General features: G+C 36.1%; 1 protein-coding gene across 1 annotated transcript in view; it reads right to left on the bottom strand.

The window, feature by feature from the left end:
- The window catches only part of LRRC7 (leucine rich repeat containing 7), a 597129-nt gene that overhangs the window by 350544 nt on the left and 227410 nt on the right, over window positions 1-19175 (bottom strand). Inside the window, exon 4 of the mRNA XM_011936894.1 lies at window positions 8483-8600. Coding sequence (XP_011792284.1) covers window positions 8483-8600 — 118 coding nt within the window. The remainder of the gene's footprint in view (window positions 1-8482; window positions 8601-19175) is intronic.

Below are 19175 nucleotides of genomic sequence, written 5' to 3'. Positions count from 1 at the left end.
ATGTGGCACATATACACCATGGAATACTATGCAGCCATAAAAAAGGATGAGTTTGTGTCCTTTGTAGGGACATGGATGCAGTTGGAAACCATCATTCTCAACAAACTATAGCAAGAGCAGAAAACCAAACACCACATGTTCTCACTCATAGGTGGGAACTGAGCAAAGAGATCACTTGGACTTGGGAAGGGGAACATCACACACCGGGGCCTATCACGGGGAGCGGGGAGCAGGGAAGGATTGCATTGGGAGTTATAACTGATGTAAATAACGAGTTGATGGGTGCTGAGGAGCTGATGGGTGCAGCACACCAACATGGCACAAGTATACATATGTAACAAACCTGTACGTTATGCACATGTACCCTGGAACTTAAAGTATTAAAAAAAAAAAAAAGTATAATAAAAATAAATAAATAAGTAAATGACAAAAATAAAAATAAAAATGCTTAGATTTGAAAAAGGAATTCAGCAAAATTTCAGGATACAAAATTAATGTGCAAAAATCAATAGCATTTCTATACACCAATAACAAGCTGAGAAACAAATCAAGAATGCATTCCCATTTACAATAGCTGCAAATGAATAAATATGGAGTTGGAACATCTGTACAAAGAAAACTACAATACACTGGTGAAACAAATTGTAGATGACCCAAAGTTTCCACTCTCATGGATTGGAAGAATTAATATTGTTGAAATGACCATACTGCCCAAAGCAATCTATGGACTCAGTGCAATCCATATGAAAATATGCATTCCATTTTTCACAGAATTGGGAAAACCAATCCTAAAATTCACGTGGAACTAAAAGAGAGCCTAAATAGTCAAAACATTTCTGAGCAAAAAGAACAAAGCTGGAAACATCAAATTACCTGACTCCCAAATTATACTACAAGGCTATAGTTACAAAAACAACATGGTACTTGTATAAAAATCAACACAGATATCAATGGAATAGAGTAGAAAAGTCAGAGATAATGTGACATATCTTTGCCAACGGATCTTTGACAAAGTTGACAAAAGCATAATATGGGGAAAGGACACCCTATTCAATAAATGCTGCTGGGAAAACTGGATTGCCATGTGCAGAAGAAGGAAACTCACCCTATCTCCCACCATATATGGAAATCAACTCAAAATGTATTAAAGACTCAAATGTAAGCATGAAACTATAAAAGTACTGGAAGAAAATCTAGAGAAAACACGTCTGGACATTGAACTAGGCAAATAATTCATGATTTCAGACCTTCTGAGCTTTTGTGCTCTAAAGCACAATTAACAAAACCAAAAAGAGACATTGAGACAATTAAACGAAAAAGCCTGTGCACAAATAAATAATCAACAGAATGAACAGAAAGTCGGCACAATGTGATAAATTATTTGCAAACTACAGCAAAGATTTGAAATCAACCTAGGTGTCTATCAATAAAGCAATGGATAAAGAAAATGTAGCACATAAATACAATGGAATATTAGCCTGCAATTCAAAAAAGTATGTAATCAAGTCTTGCTGCAACATGGATGTAAGTGGAGGCCATCATCTTAAGTAAAACAACTCAGAGACAGAAAGTCAAATGTTGCATACTTTCACTTATAAACAGAAGCTAAGTAGTGTGTACACATGGACATAAGGTGTGGATTAATAGACATAGAAGACTCAGAAAGGTGGTAAGGTGGGATGTGGGGAGCAGGATGAGAAATTACTTAATGAGTACAATGTACACTATTTGGATGATGGTTATACTAAAAGCCTAGAATTTACCACTATGCAATGTGTGCATCTAACTAAACGGTTGTATTCCTTAAAGATATACAAATAAAATTGAAAAATAAATTGGCAACTTCTTCATGACAAATGGCATCCCAAAGTGAAGACAAGTCACAAATTGGGAGACAATATTTGTAGCCCACATAACCAAAACCAAAACCAAAACCAAAACAGCAACAACAACAACAACAAATTAGCATTCAGAGTATATAAATCTTTCAAGTCACCAAAAAGCTAACAGACAAACATTCAAAACTAAAATGAACTCAAAGAGACAATGTAAAGAAAGAGACTCTAAACTGGCCAATAAAAACAAAAAAGAAAAAAATGCCAACTTCACTAGTGATTAGGGAAATATAAAGTATCAAGCTACTCTTATATAGCCATCTGATTGGCCAACAATTAATATATTTAATAACCTTATGTGTGGCAAAGATATGGCACATTGGGGACATTGGTAATTTTCTGGTATAAGTAATAACCAAGGACAAATCTTAGAAAATACAGAATGAAAAACTTGAAGAATAATATATACAGTGTGGTAGCACTTCACTGAAATTTTAAAGACATTAAGTCTGAGAGGGAGGAAGTGGGAAGGGATTGAGATGAGCATTTACAAGTTTCTCTAACCTTTTATTTACTAATAAAACCCCTAAAGTATGAAATCTATAATAAATATTAACACTTTAATTTCCATGATGAGCACATTGGTGTCTCATGTTATTTTCTTCATGCTTAAAACGTTAAAATAGTTTAAAAATTAAAGGCGCACAAATATTTTAATGTAACTATCAAGCATTTTTAATACAATATTAAGTGTCAGGATAGACAATACACAGGGTGTATTAGTACAGAGGGGGGACCCTTGACTTAATTTAGTCAGGTCAGAGGCCATGTGGAAACAATAACAACTGAATTGAGTTTTGAATAGTAAGTATGATTGAACCAGGTAAAAAGAGGTATAAAAAATGATTTAGTCAGAAGGAAGAGGAAATAATGTAAATAGAGTCACAAAGATTCACTATTTGAGGAATCTCTTCAGTATCTAGGCCATAAAGTTTAAAAATGCAAATCAGCCAGGCGCAGTGGCTCACATCTGTAATCCCAGCACTTTGGGAGGCTGAGGTGGGCAGATCACAAGGTCAGGGTTCGAGACCAGCCTGACCAACATGGTGAAACCCCAGCTCTACTAAAAACACAAAAATTAGCCGGGCATGTTGGCAGGCGCCTGTAATCCCAGCTACTCAGGAGGCTGAGGCAAGAGAATTGCTTGAACCTGGGAGGCAGAGGCTGCAAGTCAGCCAAGATTATGCCATTACACTCCAGCCTGGGTGGCAGAGCGAGACTCCATCTCAACATCAATAAAAAAAAGAAAGTGCAAATCATGCGTGGTGGGATTGGCAGATGGAATGTAGGAGTTAATAGAGGTCAATTACAGGCACTTTTAATTTGTGTTAAGAACTCTACATTCTACCCCAGTTCAAATGATGTATCTTATGTTGGAGAGTAATGCAGTCATATTAGAAATTATGAAAGAGTGCTGAAGCTATTTTGTAGAGAATGGGTTTGGTAATTGTGGTGGCAATAATGGAGATGAGACCAATTAGGAGGCTATCAAGTAATCTAGGACAGAGATATGGGACTAGTTTATGAATATAACAATGGGAACAGTAAGAAGGAAAAAGACCTGCCATGTATTTAGGAGGTAAATTTGGCAGGAGTTGAAGACTGAATGGATATGGAAGTTGAAGAAGAGAATGAATTTTTGCCTTGAAAACCTGAATAGATCACAGTAACATTAACAGAGAACTAGACAATGGAGGAAAAGCAGGTTGGAGAGAATGATGAATTTGGTTTTCAATACTTTATATTGGGAGTGTTTGTGGAATAAATTGTAGTGATGCCCAACATTAAGTCGGTTATTCTAGTCTGAAGCTCAGGGGAAAGGCCAAAGCTTGACATGAGGTAGTCATTATTCTAAGGAACAAAAACATTGAATTTATTATTATATGGCAGGTTAGAGCTGACTTTAGTGGCTACTCATTAATTATCGCAGCGTCATTTCTATCTTTTCCAGCACTCACTTAAAACATTTGGATGGGGACCTTATCCTATGTTGGGTCCCTAATGTCATTAAATACACATTATATATTTTTAAAAGAATGTCTCTATATAATTCTTATTTACCTGCCAAACATTTGATGAATGCCTACCATGCATACTGGGTATCACGTTAATAGTTCCAAACAGAGAAATAAATAAAATAGCCCCTAATCTCAAGGGTCTCACTATCTAGTCAAATATATAGAAATTAAATTAAAAAGTGAAATAAGTTCAAAACAAATACACACGCAATGTAAAAAAGTATCATGGAGGGAGAAGGAATTCATTCTCCTTATTATACAGTGTCAGGGAAGTTTCCTAGACTAACTGACATCTGAAATGTCTGTTTCTTTTTTTTTTTGAGAGGGAGTTTCACTCTTGTTGCCTGGGCTGGAGTGCAATGACACGATCTTGGCTCACTGCAACCTCCGCCTCCTGGGTTCAGCCTCCTGAGTAGCTGGGATTATAGGCGTGCGCCGCCAAGCCCGGCTAATTTTTCTTCTTTTTGTATTTTTAGTAGAGACAGTGCTTCTCCATGTTGGTCAGGCTGGTCTCAAACTCCTGACCTTAGGTGATCTGCCCACCTCGGTCTCCCAAAGTGCTGGGATTACAGGCGTGAGCCACCGCACCAGGCTGAAATGTCTTTTGAAAGGTGAAGAGGACTCTGTCTGGTTGATGGGGTACGACAGTAGGGAGGAAGGGGTATTTTGGGTAGAGAAGATAATATGATTCCTTGTGTCATAAGCAACCAGCTTGATGCATTTGGAAATTACGATCTGGTACTACCTGAGCATGAAATGGAAGAACGATGACCAGTTGGAGTTGTGGTTAGAGAGGGAGATAACATCTTTTTACTCAAATTGTGCAGATATATTTCTGTACACAATAGTTCACTTATTTAAAGGTTTTAATATAAAATAGTATTTTTGAATTATGGAGAGGAAAAATGGTGGATCAGGATTAGAGGCAGAAGAACTGGACATGAAAAGTAAAAGCAGGAGACCACATCAACAATCAAGATCAGATTGAACCTTGACCTTAGAGTGAATTAATTTCATTAAGGGCTTACTCATCTAATTTAAGCACATTTTAGGTAATTTTAACCTAGATTGACTAATATTTGAATGAGTCTCTGTCTCAAAATAGTCTAGTATGTCCTGTCCCTAAATACCCATACTGCTTGTATTCTCTCAGGTCTTGCCTCTTTCTCAGCACGGCTATTCCAAATTGTCAACTGTGGTTCTGACACTACACTTATTTTTTTGCTATCTACTCTTTCTTCACTTGACAGATTCCCAAAGAATGTATTATGTTCCTTAAGTAACTGTCTAGTTTTCTGTCACAGAATCAGTGACAGCTTTCTTTCTTTTTTTTTTTTTTTTTTTTCCCGAGACAGTGTTTTGCTCTGTCGTCCAGGCTGGAGTGCAGTGGCATGATCTCAGCTCACTGCAACCTCTGCCTCCCAGGTTCAAGCAATTCTTCTGCCTCAGCCTCCTGAGTAGCTGAGTTACAGGCGTGTGCCACCACATCCGGCTAATTTTTATATTTTTAGTCAAGATGAGATTTCACCAAGTTAGCCAGGCTGGTCTCAAACTCCTGAACTCATGATCCCCCTGCCTGGGCCTCCCAAAGTGCTGGGATTACAGGCATGAGCCACCACGCCAGGCAGCCACAGCTTTCTTAGGTATGGCTTTCTGAAATCGCTGATGTGATGAAATCTTTTACTGTTTGTGTAAGTTCTAGCAATGGTTGCTATCACTACACTCATCAAGCCTATAGTACTGTACTAGTATTGCAGAGTGGTTCACCATCTTTTGCATGACTTTTTGCATAAATATTTCTAGAATATACAGAATCATAAGCATAACTAAAAGCCCCTAATAGTTGCAAAAACTTCTAAGGATGCTTATAGATACTTCTGAGTTGAAAAAATATAACCTGTGGTTCACTTTCTAAGAGCAAACATTTCTTGATGTAAGAGGGCCACCAGAAACTATTACATGCTCACAAAAATGTCAAATCACTTAGGAGTTTCATGTTTATATTGGATGATAAACTATTTTCAAATCTTCTTCAAAAATAAGGTAGATTTTTCTTTACTTGGACTATCCAGCTAATCCTGCCTGAAAATCAAGGAATGTGATAATTGTCCATATACTAGTTCTCAGAAATTATAACAAAAATAAAATTTGAAGTGTGAATGTATATAAATGAAGAGGTAGTAGTGATTGTTTTATTGTACAGAAATACAAATCTATACAAATAGGTAAATCTGTTCTCAAAGTATGGTAGCCCTAAGGTCATCTTTCCATGGGTCAAAACTTAGTTGTTCTTCTCTTTACACATCTGCATATGTTACTTTTAGAATTGTCTTCCTGAAAACCCTCTAAGTGGCAAGTCAAGTTGGTGTAGAAAGAGGTCTGTGTCCCCTGTTTATGTTCTAATTGTCTCTTTCAGATGAAATACTCTCTTTATTCAGATGCTACTGTGTTTCATGGAAATCTTCAGGCAACTACTTGAACTCTTCCTGAAAACCTTCTAAGTGGCAAGTCGAGTTGGTGTAGAAAGAGGTCTGTGTCCCCTATTTATGTTCTGATTGTCTCCTTCAGCTGAAATACTCTCTTTATTCAGATGCTACAGTGTTTCATGAAAATCTTCAGGCCACATCTTTTACTTGAACTCTTCCCTAATAATACAGCAGTCTTAATTAATCTTCCATTGTCTAAGAATTTATAATTGTAACATGTGCTTTATAATTAGGTACTTCATTGTATAGTATTTTATAATTTTCACTGATTATTTGAGAGTGTCAGTCTTATCCACAGTGATTCTATTAACTTCTCAATTACTCTCAAAGACTTGAATTGAAGAAAATCACTAGCACTTCACACTGGTAAATTTCAACAAGTTTTCCATGTTTCAGAACAATCATTCATTCATGAATTCATTGAATAAATATTTATTGGGCTCCTAAAATGTGACATACACTGTTTCAGGCAATGGAGATACAGCAGTAAACAAAACAACAACAAAAAATTTAGGACATCACTGAATTTTAATTCTAGTAAGGAGATTCCAGACAATAGATAAATAATTTAAATACACACTGGGTCAGTTTTTCATATGAGAAAAAGAAAGAAAGAGTAGAATGTGATTCTATTGAATAATAACAGCAGTATCTTATTTTTAAATAGGGTGATCTGGGAGGGCTTTGTTGACAGTACATTTAAGAAAAGGCCTGAAGGTGATAAGCAAATGAGCATTGCAGATATTTGTGGAGGAGAGTTCTGGTCAAACGAACAGAGACAAGGCTACTGAGATATTGTCATGGAGCTCTAAAGGCACCAAATTTCTTAGGAAAGTTATATTTACATGTGACCAAGGTATTTGTCTGGTGGTCTTTCACAAAACAGATCCTTATTTCCTAGGATGTCAAGTCAATCTTACCTAGCTTCTTTTGGTCCTATCTGGTTATCACTTCTTAGGAAAACCTTCCCTAACTACAAAGATAGCATTGCATCCTTCTCTAGGCATGCCCTTCACGTTGAATGTACCTTCACACAAAAGTGCTTATTTAACCATCTACAATTACTTGTTTAATGGGCAACCCACTTGAATGTAAACTTCCTGAGGGCAGGATCTGTTTTGTTCATGCCTGCATTCCTGTCTCCTTGGCACTAAATATAACCAAATAAATTACCAAAGTACTACTTGTGCAGATATGGTGCACACACAGGAAGTTTAACGGACTTCCTTAATGATGAAGGGGTCATATTTTGTATCCCCATTGTACTAGACGTAACCCTTTTTGATTGATCCTTGCTAACAAAAGGGAGAGCTGAGTTCATTTGGAAGGAAATGAAGATTTAATGAATGAACAAGGTGCAAGAGACTTTCTGAAGCTCTAAGTCACTCCCATAAATACTCAAGGGAAAATATAATCAACCTGAATATCAACATCAGCATTATCATCAACAAAAGCACCAGATATACAAGTCTGTCCAGGAATATAACAAAAACTACTAAATTCCTATTATTTATTAGGCATCGCTCTAGATGTTTCGGACACATTAGTGACCAAAACAAAGAAAAATTCTTCCTGTTATGAAATGGAGTTTACATTCTCAATTAGGAGAAAATATACCATAACCATAGGAAATAAGTAAATTATACAATATTGTGAGGATGGTTAGTGCTAGGGGAAAAAACTGAAACCCAGTAAGGGAAATTAAGAGTATATTTTCAAATAGGGTGAAAGGGTAGGCTTTGTTTTGCAGGTGATGTTTGACACATGTTGAGAAAAAATTTTACTCTGAGAATGACAGAAGTCAACTTTGTGAGGGCAGTAAATTTTTATAGAAAAGATTAGATCACATATCTGAATGCAGAGGGAAACAAGGCTTGAATGAGTCAAGCACATTAGTAAGAGGAGGAGAGAGAGGACGTCTGTCTTGGACTTAAAATTTAGGATTTAACTTTACAAGAGCATTAAACTACAGTTGCAACAAAATCAAAGAAAAAAATATTTTAGATTGTTTGCTAAGAGAAGATATTAAAACACATTTTCAGTAAAAAATTCCAGGTATTTTATGATGAGAGGAAAGTCTTACCATTTTTACTGATGTCGAGTTCTTTAAGATTAACTAAACTAGCAATAGTGGTTGGCAGATTTGAAAGGTCATTATCAGGAATACTTAGTTTTCGTAGAGCTTGACAGTTGAACAATTGCTGTAATAGAAAATAATCATTAATTAGATCTCAATTTGATTTAATTCATTCATAAACTCAGTAACAAAATTAAAGTCACGATGTTTATATATGTAGTAGTAAAAGAACCAGTTATAAAAGCCTCACTTTCCTCCATACTCATCTTCTCAATGGTTTCTGAATGGCTTCACATTCTATTCCCATATTAGCGCTTCTATTTTCTGCTACCCAAACTCTTGCCACTACTTTTACCACTCACATTCAATTTGCCACTGAATCCCCACTGACTGCTTTTGCTTTTAAGTAACTTCTGGAGTTGTCCTTTCTTTTCTATTCTGACAGCTACCAGGATTACCTCAGTTCTGTTTTTCTGTGACCACATTAGATTTCATGAGGTATTATTTTAATTGAATCACATTAAACAGTTGTTTATTTAATATGCAAAAACTGCAATACACTGGAATACCTGAGCTCACATTTCTTTTGTGCTCCCTCCCCCAACTGTTTCATAAATATTTGGTGCATGAGACATTTAACCTCTGATATTTGGTGAAAAAAAATCACTTGTAATTGCTTCATTTCTGCCATCAGTCCAAAGGATTAGGTGGGAAAGAGCCAAGTGTTAAAGTAATAGCTATGAAATCCAGCATGCTTATATTCACTGGTTGAGGCAGATGCTTCTTTAAAATGTGAATTCTTGAGCTTTACCCAAATAGGTCCTGGAAGGGGGTCAACAGTCTGCATTTTTAACAAACACACCAGTGATCTGGAAGCTTTGACATAGGTGTTTGCAGTATCATATTTTGAGAAACAATAAATTAGATGGTTTAGCTCTGTCCAATTCATCTTGACTCCTGCCAGATATGAACATCTGGCCAGAATTTTTGATTCATTTCTGGAAGAATTATCTTAATGAGATCTTTTCTGTTTGACATTTCTAATTCTGATTTGCTAAATTTCCACAGATGAAGTCTGGTATCCATGACTATGAAATTGGCCTACAGTACATTTAACTACCATTTGTTCTTACATGTAATTTGTTATTTATAGGCAAAAACAATGCAGCACATGGTTGTTATGTCTTAACTCATTAGCCTTTAAAAAATAAATTGGGCTGGTTGTTATTTAATACAAAATAATGCAGTTTCTTACTTTGGGTCATGTTTGGTGCCTTACAAAGATTATTTGTAACACTTCATGTAGTCTAGAATTAATTGTCAATATCTCAGACATAAATGTTGCTATTTGTTTTTATGAAATCCCAAAAAGAGAACTTGGATGCATACTTTGATGGATAGTTTCCACTATTAATTTTCCTTCTAAATAAATAGGAAAACAGATGCCTACACTCCTGGTAAAAGTTAATTTATACTTATTCTAGTCTCTATAATTCTGTTACAACTATTACATCTATATCTGCATGCAGTGTGGTCAGTTGTAGATTTGTAGATTTAAAAAAAATCAATTGTCTTATGACTGATTTTGGTAAGATTTACTAACAACTCTCTAGTCCGATCACTATCATACAACCATTTCAAGCTACGTTCAGGATAATGATTTTCAAAACACAATTTGTTTGTTTTATAAATTTGTCTCATCATCCCAACTAAATTCTGAAGTGAGCTCAAGAATTAATAGTCCCACTATTAATAGTCCCAGTTTTCTTTTTCAACTTTAAATGAAGTCACATCAGAAAGGAAAGACACAGAAACTTCTGAACAGCCTGTAACAAAAAGAATCCAAGATCTCCTTGGTGTAGAAGCCGAGAATATGGTATGTGGAATCAGACTGACGTGTGTTCAGTCTCCACCCATCTATTTACTACCTGTGCAATCTTGGGCAAGTTACATAATATCTTTGAACTCATCAGTATCCTTGCCTCTAAAATGAGAACAATGCATTACCTAACTTGAAGAGTTGTTGAGAGAATTATGAGTTAATAGATTCATCAGTTCTAAGTCACACATATTTTCCCATATTAACAGCTTTGATATTTGGAATGCACCCTGCAGCCAGGAGTAAGTTATGATTTTTAAGGAGTAGTTTTTCTTCCTTAATGGTACCATAATATTGATGTGTCTTATAATCAATGGCCTTGAATTTGATGAAATAAGGTACTTGTGAAAATGTAGGACTGTGTTTGTCACAGAGTAAAGCTTGATAACTGTAAACTATTATTAATATTTATGTACCAGATATAGAGGCACACCTATATAATAATCTATTTTTTACTTTTCTAGATGATGGAGGCAGGAGTCATGCCTGATCTGTCTTGGTATCAACCCGTTTCTTCCTTCTATACACCAAAGTGGCTGGTGCAGTGTCCTGTACATAGTATATACTGAGGAAATATTTTTGAAATTCTGCACAGATAATTAAAAGGGAAATAAAGAGAATGCTAAATTCCAGATGAGAGTGGTAGTTCACTGGATTGGGAACTTCAGATATGTAAACAGTCTCAGTGGAATCCAAGTTTCAAATATAAAACAGTGAACTTCTTAATATAACTATGAAGAATACAAATTGGCAAATAAATTAAAAAGGCATTTTAACAGCTCTTCAAGATTCAAAAGCTTTGAATTAAAATGAGGAATGATTACAAAATACCTGTAATTCTTCAGTACAGTAGAATATGGCAAATATAATTGATAGCTATTATAATTAGAGTAAAATTGTTAGTAGTCATGGTAAACTTCTCAGTGATTCTCAATGATTCCCAAAGACTTGAATTGAATTGAAGGCATGGTTATCCTGTCTTCATTTGCTAATGGTATTTTACATTTCAAAAACAATAAAATTGTTTCAAGTCTTAAAATATTTGTGTACTAAAGTGTTCTTTTTTTCTTGGGCTAAAGGAAGCAATTTAACTCTGAAGAAATTGGTTTGAGAAGAGTATACAATATAAATTAGTGACACCAAAGTAAACATTTAGAACTGAAACACAGCAGCTAGATGTCTTCTCTGAGAGTTAACAAAAAGAAAAAAGCCTCAAAGGTTGAAAATAAAAATACATTTGGAGCTAAAAATGTATATTCCAAGATATTTCATTCATTCACTCATTCGTTCATTCATGAAAAACCATTTATTGATACTTGCCACAAGGTAGACATTATGCTAAGTGCAGGGGAAACAACTATACTTGAGCCCTGATTCTTCATATTTTAATATTCAGACATTAATATATTTTCATATTTGGGCACTAATATACTTTAATATTCAGAAGTTTATTTAAGTTTAAATTAATTTAATTGAAATGTATGTTGGGGGCAAATATCAGTTGTAATGAAAATGCACAGGTAGGATATCTGTACAAGATTTTATTGTTGATGGTGACGGAGTTGATTTATGAAAGTATCTTTAGAAAAGGTGTGAAAAAGTGGACCATGAGAGAGCCATCAGAAATTAGCCAGATGGAGGCTAAAGAGGCAATAATGTCACACTTTTGTTGAAACATCTAAAGATAATTCCAACTCAAAGAATATGTAGCTCAAACTAGTTTCAGATATTTGCATGATAACATAAGGAGACTTGAATCTTGGAGTGAGTGGTATGAGCCTACAACATCTATATGCATCTAAAATATATTTATTGAATATCTATTATATCTATGATTTGTCTTCAACACTAAAGATAAAGGTATGAAAAGATATCAACTTCTGTTTCAGAAGTAAGGTAAACTAAATATTTAAAGAGTAATCTTTTGGTACAGCAAAACTAAACACCCTCACACTCACCCACTGCTTTATTGTATAAAATGAGCTCTGACTGTAATTTGAGGCAATTATTTGAATTCCAGAATAACAGGAAAAATAACACACAGACTTACATGAGTCTGGATTTAGCTTTTGCTCTGGTGGTGTCTGTTGGTCCCTGATGGGTTATGCTTGAGTTAAAGATATTGCAAGTGGAAGGATAGAAGACTGCTTGGAGTCTGAACAGAGTGAGAGATTGGCTTAGAGACCACCCCCAGTGAGTGAACTAGGAAAAAACTGGGTCTGCAAAGGGATTTAGCAGGGGATACATGTATTTCTCAGCCTCTGCTTTCAGTGAAGCGTGAAAAAGGAAGAAAAGAAGGGAGGCAGGAAGGAGGAAAAAAGGAAGGAAGGAAGGCAGGAGGGATGGAGGGAGGGGGAAGAAGGAGTAAAGAAAAGAAAAAGAATGAAGAAAGGAAGTGACATAGTTTGGCTGTGTCCTCACCCAAATCTCATCCTGTAGCTCCTATAATTCTCACATGTTGTGGGAAGGACCTGGTGGGAGGTAATTGAATCATGGGGCAAGTCTTTCAAGCTGTCTGCAGAAATTTGCATAAATAATGAGGAGCTGAAAGTTAATCACCAAGGTAAAATGTCTTCAGGGCATGTTGGAGACCTTTGTGGCAGCCTCTCCCATCACAGACCCAGGGCCCTGTAGTGTGTGCAGAAAGGGGCCAACATAGAGGTTGGGCCATGGCTTCAGAGGGTGCAAGCCCCAAGCCTTGGCAGCTTCCACTTGGCGTTGAGCCTGCAAGTACACAGAAGTCCAAAATTGGGGTTTGTGAACCTCTGAGTAGATTTCAGAAGAGGTATGGAAGTTCCTGGGTACCCAGGCAGAAGTTTGCTGCAGGGACGGGGCCCTCATGGAGAATCTCTGTGAGGGCAATGCAGAAGGGAAATGTGAGGTTGGAGCTCCCACACAGAGTTCCTCCTTGGGTACCCCTTAGTGGAGCTATAAGAAGAGGGCCACCTTCCCCTAGAACCCAGAATGGCAGATCCACTGACAGCTTGCACATTGTGCCTGGAAAAGCTGCAGACACTCAATGACAGCCCATGAAAGCAGCCGGGAGGGGAGCTGTACCCCACGAGGCCACAAGTACAGAGCTGCCCAAGGCTGTGGGAGCCCACCTCTTGAATCAGTGTGACCTGGATGTGAGACATGGAGTCAAAGGAGATCATTTTGGAGCTTTAAGATTTTGGACTTGCATGGGGCTTGTGGCCCCTTTGTTTTGGCCAATTTCTTCTGTTTGGAATGGCTGTCTTTACCCAATGCCTGTACTCCCACTGTATGTAGGAAGTAACTAACTTGCTTTTGATTTTATAGGCCCATAGGTGGAAGGGACTTGTCTTGTCTCAGATGAGACTTTGTACTGTGGACTTTTGAGTTAATGCTGAAACAAGTTAAGACTTTGAGGGACTGTTGGGGAAGCATGATTAGTTTTGAAATGTGAGTACATAAGATATGGGAGAGTACAGGGGCAGAATGATATGGTTTGGCTGTGTCCCCACCCAAATCTAATCTTGTAGCTCCCATAATTCCCATGTGTTGTTAGAGGGACCCAGTGGGAGGTAATTAAATCATAGTCTTTCCTGTGTTGTTTTTGTGATTGAATAAATCTCAAAAGATCTGATGGTTTTAAAAAGGGGAGTTTCCCTGCACAAGCTCTTCTCTTGTCTGCCAGCATGTGAGATGCGCCTTTTACCTTCCACCATGATTGTGAGGACTCCTCAGTCATGTGGAACCATAAGTCCAGTAAACATTTTCTTTTATAAATTATCCAGTCTTGTGTATGTCTTTATCAGCAGCATGAAAATAGACTAATACAGGCAGGAAGGGAAAGAAGAAAAAATAAGAGGGACGAAAAAGAAGAAAAAAAGGAAAGGAAGGGAAAGAGTGAAGAACAGATAGGAATAGCAAAGGAATGAAGGGAGAGAAGGAAGGAAAGGAAGAAGGAGGAAAAAATAATGAAAAGAAAGAGAGAGAGAAAAAAGTCTTCTAGGAATTGCCAACCACAAGCCTGACCTCTCTTGTGTTAGAGACTGGAATTCATAGTATCTGTGGGGCTTCTCTAAACCCACTTGAGAGTCACAAGTGGTCCTGTGTTAGTATTGTCCCAAGTGCCAGGTAGAAGCATACACAAGTCTCCCCTAAGGAATTCAACTTTAAATTCAGGCCTTTGTCTCACAGATAACATTGCAAAAAACATAACATAATTTAACAAAATCACTAAATATATAGTAAAATTGACTCGAGTGAGATGTTACAGAAAAACAAAGAACAAAGCCTGCAAATGGTGGATATAATAGAATTATGAAACACAAAATGTAAAAGAAATGCATTTAATATGTTTAAAGAAAGAAAAGTAGGATTTAAAAGACTGCCTAAATGACGTGGAGGACAGGGTAAGAAGGTCTTTTTGGAATTTTGGGAAACCATAGAAAATAAAATGAGTGAGTTAGTGGAGGAATTTCAGAATTGTTGGAAGGCACTCATATTCAGATTGAGCAAGCCCAACAAATTCTAAGCAAGATAAATTAAAAAGGAATCTATATCTGGACTTACATGAAGTTGCAGAGTATCAAAGGTAATAGATCTTAAAGTTTGTCAAGGAAAGATTATTTTCAAAAGCTCAAAAATTAGGGCTGTCTTCTCAACAACAAGTAAAGCAGCAATTCATTAGATGTCATCTCTGAAGTACTGAGAGTAAATAATCTTATATTTACAGTTATCTTTTTTAATAAAGGAAAAATAAGTTTTTCAGACAAAAATAGACTTTACTATGGAGAGACTACTGAAGCCGCTGTGAAAGAATATTTTTTAGTAAGGAAAAAAAATATGACCAAGAAGAGAGGTCAGAGCAGCAAGAAAGAATATTAATTAAAAACAAGAACAAACAATACGTGGTTACATCTAAACATTGACTACATAAAACAGTAACAAAATGGATAATTGTTGGATTAAAAAATAAATGTAGAACTAAAGTTCTGAACAACAAAAGCATGCATAGCAAGAGAAAAATATTTGGATTACAAACATTTTCAGATTTTTTCATTGGGAGGAAGGCAAAGATACTGATTAACTTTAGATCAAAGTTAAATACTCGTGTTAAGTTAAAGTGATACATTTACATTTCTAGAATAACAAATTAAAAAATAGAATTAAAGTGTATGATTTCTAGTTGATAGAGACAAAATAAATGGAATGAGATAAAGAAGCAGAAAAGACTTTAATAAATATAATGAAAAAAGACTCAGAAGTAGCAACACAGATAAAAATAAAGAATAGAGTGAAATACATTAATACAAATGCATCCGTAATTGCCTTCAGTAAATATGGATTAATTTCTCCAATTAAGAAACAGACTGTCAGAGTGAATTAAAATTAAAAACAAGCAATTTCTATGATGTTTAACAGTGGTGCACCCAAAACTTGATGTAAAGTTGTAAAAACTGTCAAAATTAACTGAAAGAAAGTTTACACAGCAATACCGATTTAAAGGCAAAATACATTACTAGAGAGAGAGTGACCACAAAGTGATAATCAGTTCACCAGTAATGTATAACAATTACAAATTTATCTAGTATAGTAGCATTAATATATTTAAAGGAAAATGTGACGGATCTTCAAGGAGATACTATAAAACTGTTACCATAGCAGGGTAGTTTAACACATTTTTCAATAATTGACTCAAAAACAGACAAAAAATACAAAAAGCTATAGAAGAACTAATGGCTACAATTAATGAGCTTGTTCTACAGGACACACATAGAACACTGAGCTCAACTACTACACAGTATTTTTTAAAAATGCATATAAAAATTTACAATTAATCGTGTGCTAGACATAAAAGAAGTCTCAACAAACACCAAAGAATTCATAACAAAAAGACCATATCCTTGGTCAATAATAAATTAAATTAAAAATTTGTAACTAAAAATAACTTTAAAAACATTTATATTGTGTTCTATATTTACAAGATAAAATTTAATAATTCATGCACCAAAAAATAAATAATGGAGATTACAAAACAAATAATAAAATGTTACATAACAGAAATGTCACGATACAGCTAGAATAATAGGTGGTAAATGTGTAGCCTTAAATGCTTACATTAGAGAAGACAAAAGGCTGAAAATGAGTGAGTTAAGCATGCAACTTAGGAAAATTTACAACAAAAGGCAACAGAATAAACCCAAAGGATGTAGAAGGGAGACAGTAGTTGAGAAAGGAGCCCTTCACAACAATCTATGGAACAAGGAGGACACAGGAACCGAAGCAAGCAGCAAACTGTGAGCATCTCAAGGAGAGGAACCATGTCTTTTGTGGGTCATTGTATTTCTTTTATTATTGTTTGCGTCTTTTAAAATGTCTTATTGTGAAATACACATACCCAAGAACATATGTAATATGTGTTTTTTAAAATTATAATAAAACTACGACCCATATTTCTCAATCCAGTTGAAGAAAGTTCACCTATGCTCCTCTCTATCATATCCCTTTGTCTTCTACCCACCACCACGGAGAGGCAACCAATTTCTTGAATTTTATTTTACCAATTCCCTCGCTTCTGTCTATTTTTTTTACAACAGGTTTAATAAGCCTAAATTTTTACAACAGGTTTAATAATCCTAAAATTATATATTGTTTGGATTTGTGTGTTTATCTTTATATGGATGGAGTAATACTGGATGTTTCCACCTGCAACTTTCCTTTTTCATTTGATATTATGTTATTAATAGTATTCAATGTTGATGTAGAAAATGTATTCATTCACTTTCACTGCTTTATGTTTCATATAACACAACTTTCTTATACATTCTATTATTCATGGCTTTTGGGTTCTTTCTAATTTTTTCTAACATGAGAAATGCTGCTACAAATATTCTAATATACATCTGCTAGTGCACATACACAAAAGTTGGATAATAAAATTATTTATTTTTCTTGTAAATGTTTTAATGTTTTGATTTGAACTATCTGAAATTTATTTTTGAGAATGATGTGAAGTAAGGATTTATTCTTTTCCCCCTTGTAGATGACCAGTTATTCCAGTATCTTTTTTTTTTTTTTTCTTTTTTGAGGTGGGAGTCTAGCTCTGTCACCCAGACTGGAGTGCAGTGACATGATCTTGACTCACTGCAACCTCCTCCTCCCGGGTTCTAGCAATTCTCCAGCCTCAGCCTCCCAGGTAGCTGGGATTACTGGTGCTTGCCACTGCACCTGGCTAATTTTTTTGTATTTTTAGTAGAGACAGAGTTTCGCCATGTTGCTGTTCTTGAACTCTTGACCTCAGGTGATCTGCCTGCCTCGGCCTCCCAAAGTGCTGGGATTACAGTTGTGAGCCACTGCGACTATCCTCCAGTATCATTTTTAAAAAACTTCATTATTTCTCCACTGGTTTGCAAGACAACCTTTTTGAATATCTGATTTCCACTTAAGTGTCGGTTAGTTTCTGGACTTTCTATTTCTAGCCTACTGGTCTATTTGTCTATCCCTCTCTCACTCTAGCTGGGTCACCAGAATTCTATGGCTTCGATTTGTGCTTTTCTTAAAAAATGGGAAAGAAATGTGAGAGAATGCCTGGAGAAGGAAGAAACATTTCAACCATGTTTAGAGAGAGGGGGAGTTTTCTGAGTGGAAGGTGGCCATGGGGAGGTAGGGAAGATTGGAAAGTGCAGAGAGGCCCAAGAGGCTGTACATGAAAGAAAGGCTCAGAAGCATATTCAGAATGGCAACAATAACAAAAAGCAAGTGACTGTATTCTAAGCTGTCTGGAGAGGAAAGAAAAATGAGGGTTTTAGTCAGAATGTAAAAGGCTGTAAGGGTCTGAGCTTTATCCTGTAGGAAGTGTTTGGACGGTCATTGTTCACAATTTTGAGTTAACCTTTTAGTTGCTATCTCCAGAAAAATGTTTATGAGAACATGCATATGCGCATGTGCACGCATCCACTCACACAAATACACACATTTGCAACCAATTTCAGGGAACTTGCAAACCACCTGAAGCCCAGGCGTGGATCTGTGGGCTAGGTTAATGGCCACTGAGAAGGAAGGAAGTGGTGGAATGTTGCTTCTAAAAAAGCAAATGTGATTAGGTCCATCTCCTCCTCATAATTTTTCAGTAGTTGTCTGCTCTCCTCAGGACAGTCCAAATTCCTTAATGTGGCTTCCAAGGCTCTTCGCCTCTCCAATTTCTCATCTTGCCATTTCTCTTTTTCCCTGTCCCTTCTCCATCCATAGCTCTCCTCTGCTGTCCTGCGTTACCACATCTCCAGCCACACTCAGCAGCTGTGTTTCTGCACCTGCTGTACTCTGCCTTGACTTTACAAATGCCAGTCTCCAACTGGAGTTCTTTTCCACTCTACCCTATCCCACCTCCCTTCTACTCTCTTGTTCAAGTTCCAGGTCACAGATTAAGACCTGTTTGCATGCTCAACCTGCATACTTTTTAACGTTCTGTACGTTTATACCTATTGAAACATGGATGTCTGAGTTTTGTGATAACAAGATTGAAGTGTAGTTTTTCCAGTTCCTGTAGTATGGAAAGTGTGGAACACAATGCTTGGCACATTGTACCTTCTCAGTAAATGGTTATTCTTTCATGAATATTCTATGTAGGAGAGTGGCATAATAGCAAGACAGTCACCATTTTTTTGTATGTCTATTACATAGGTGCAAGTGACTAAACTACACTTTGATGTATATCGTCTCTACTTACAATAATGTTGTAAAGAAGGTATTGTTATCCTTATTTTGTAGATGAGAAAACTCAGGAGGTAACTTTTACAAGGTCACATTACTAGCAAGTTCCAGAGCTAAGATTCAAAATCAGTTCTGTGTGGG

This window comes from Colobus angolensis, unplaced genomic scaffold (genome assembly GCF_000951035.1).
Source record: "Colobus angolensis palliatus isolate OR3802 unplaced genomic scaffold, Cang.pa_1.0 Scaffold158, whole genome shotgun sequence".
Taxonomy (NCBI): domain Eukaryota; kingdom Metazoa; phylum Chordata; class Mammalia; order Primates; family Cercopithecidae; genus Colobus; species Colobus angolensis.
This window is presented reverse-complemented; position numbering and strand designations above follow the sequence as displayed.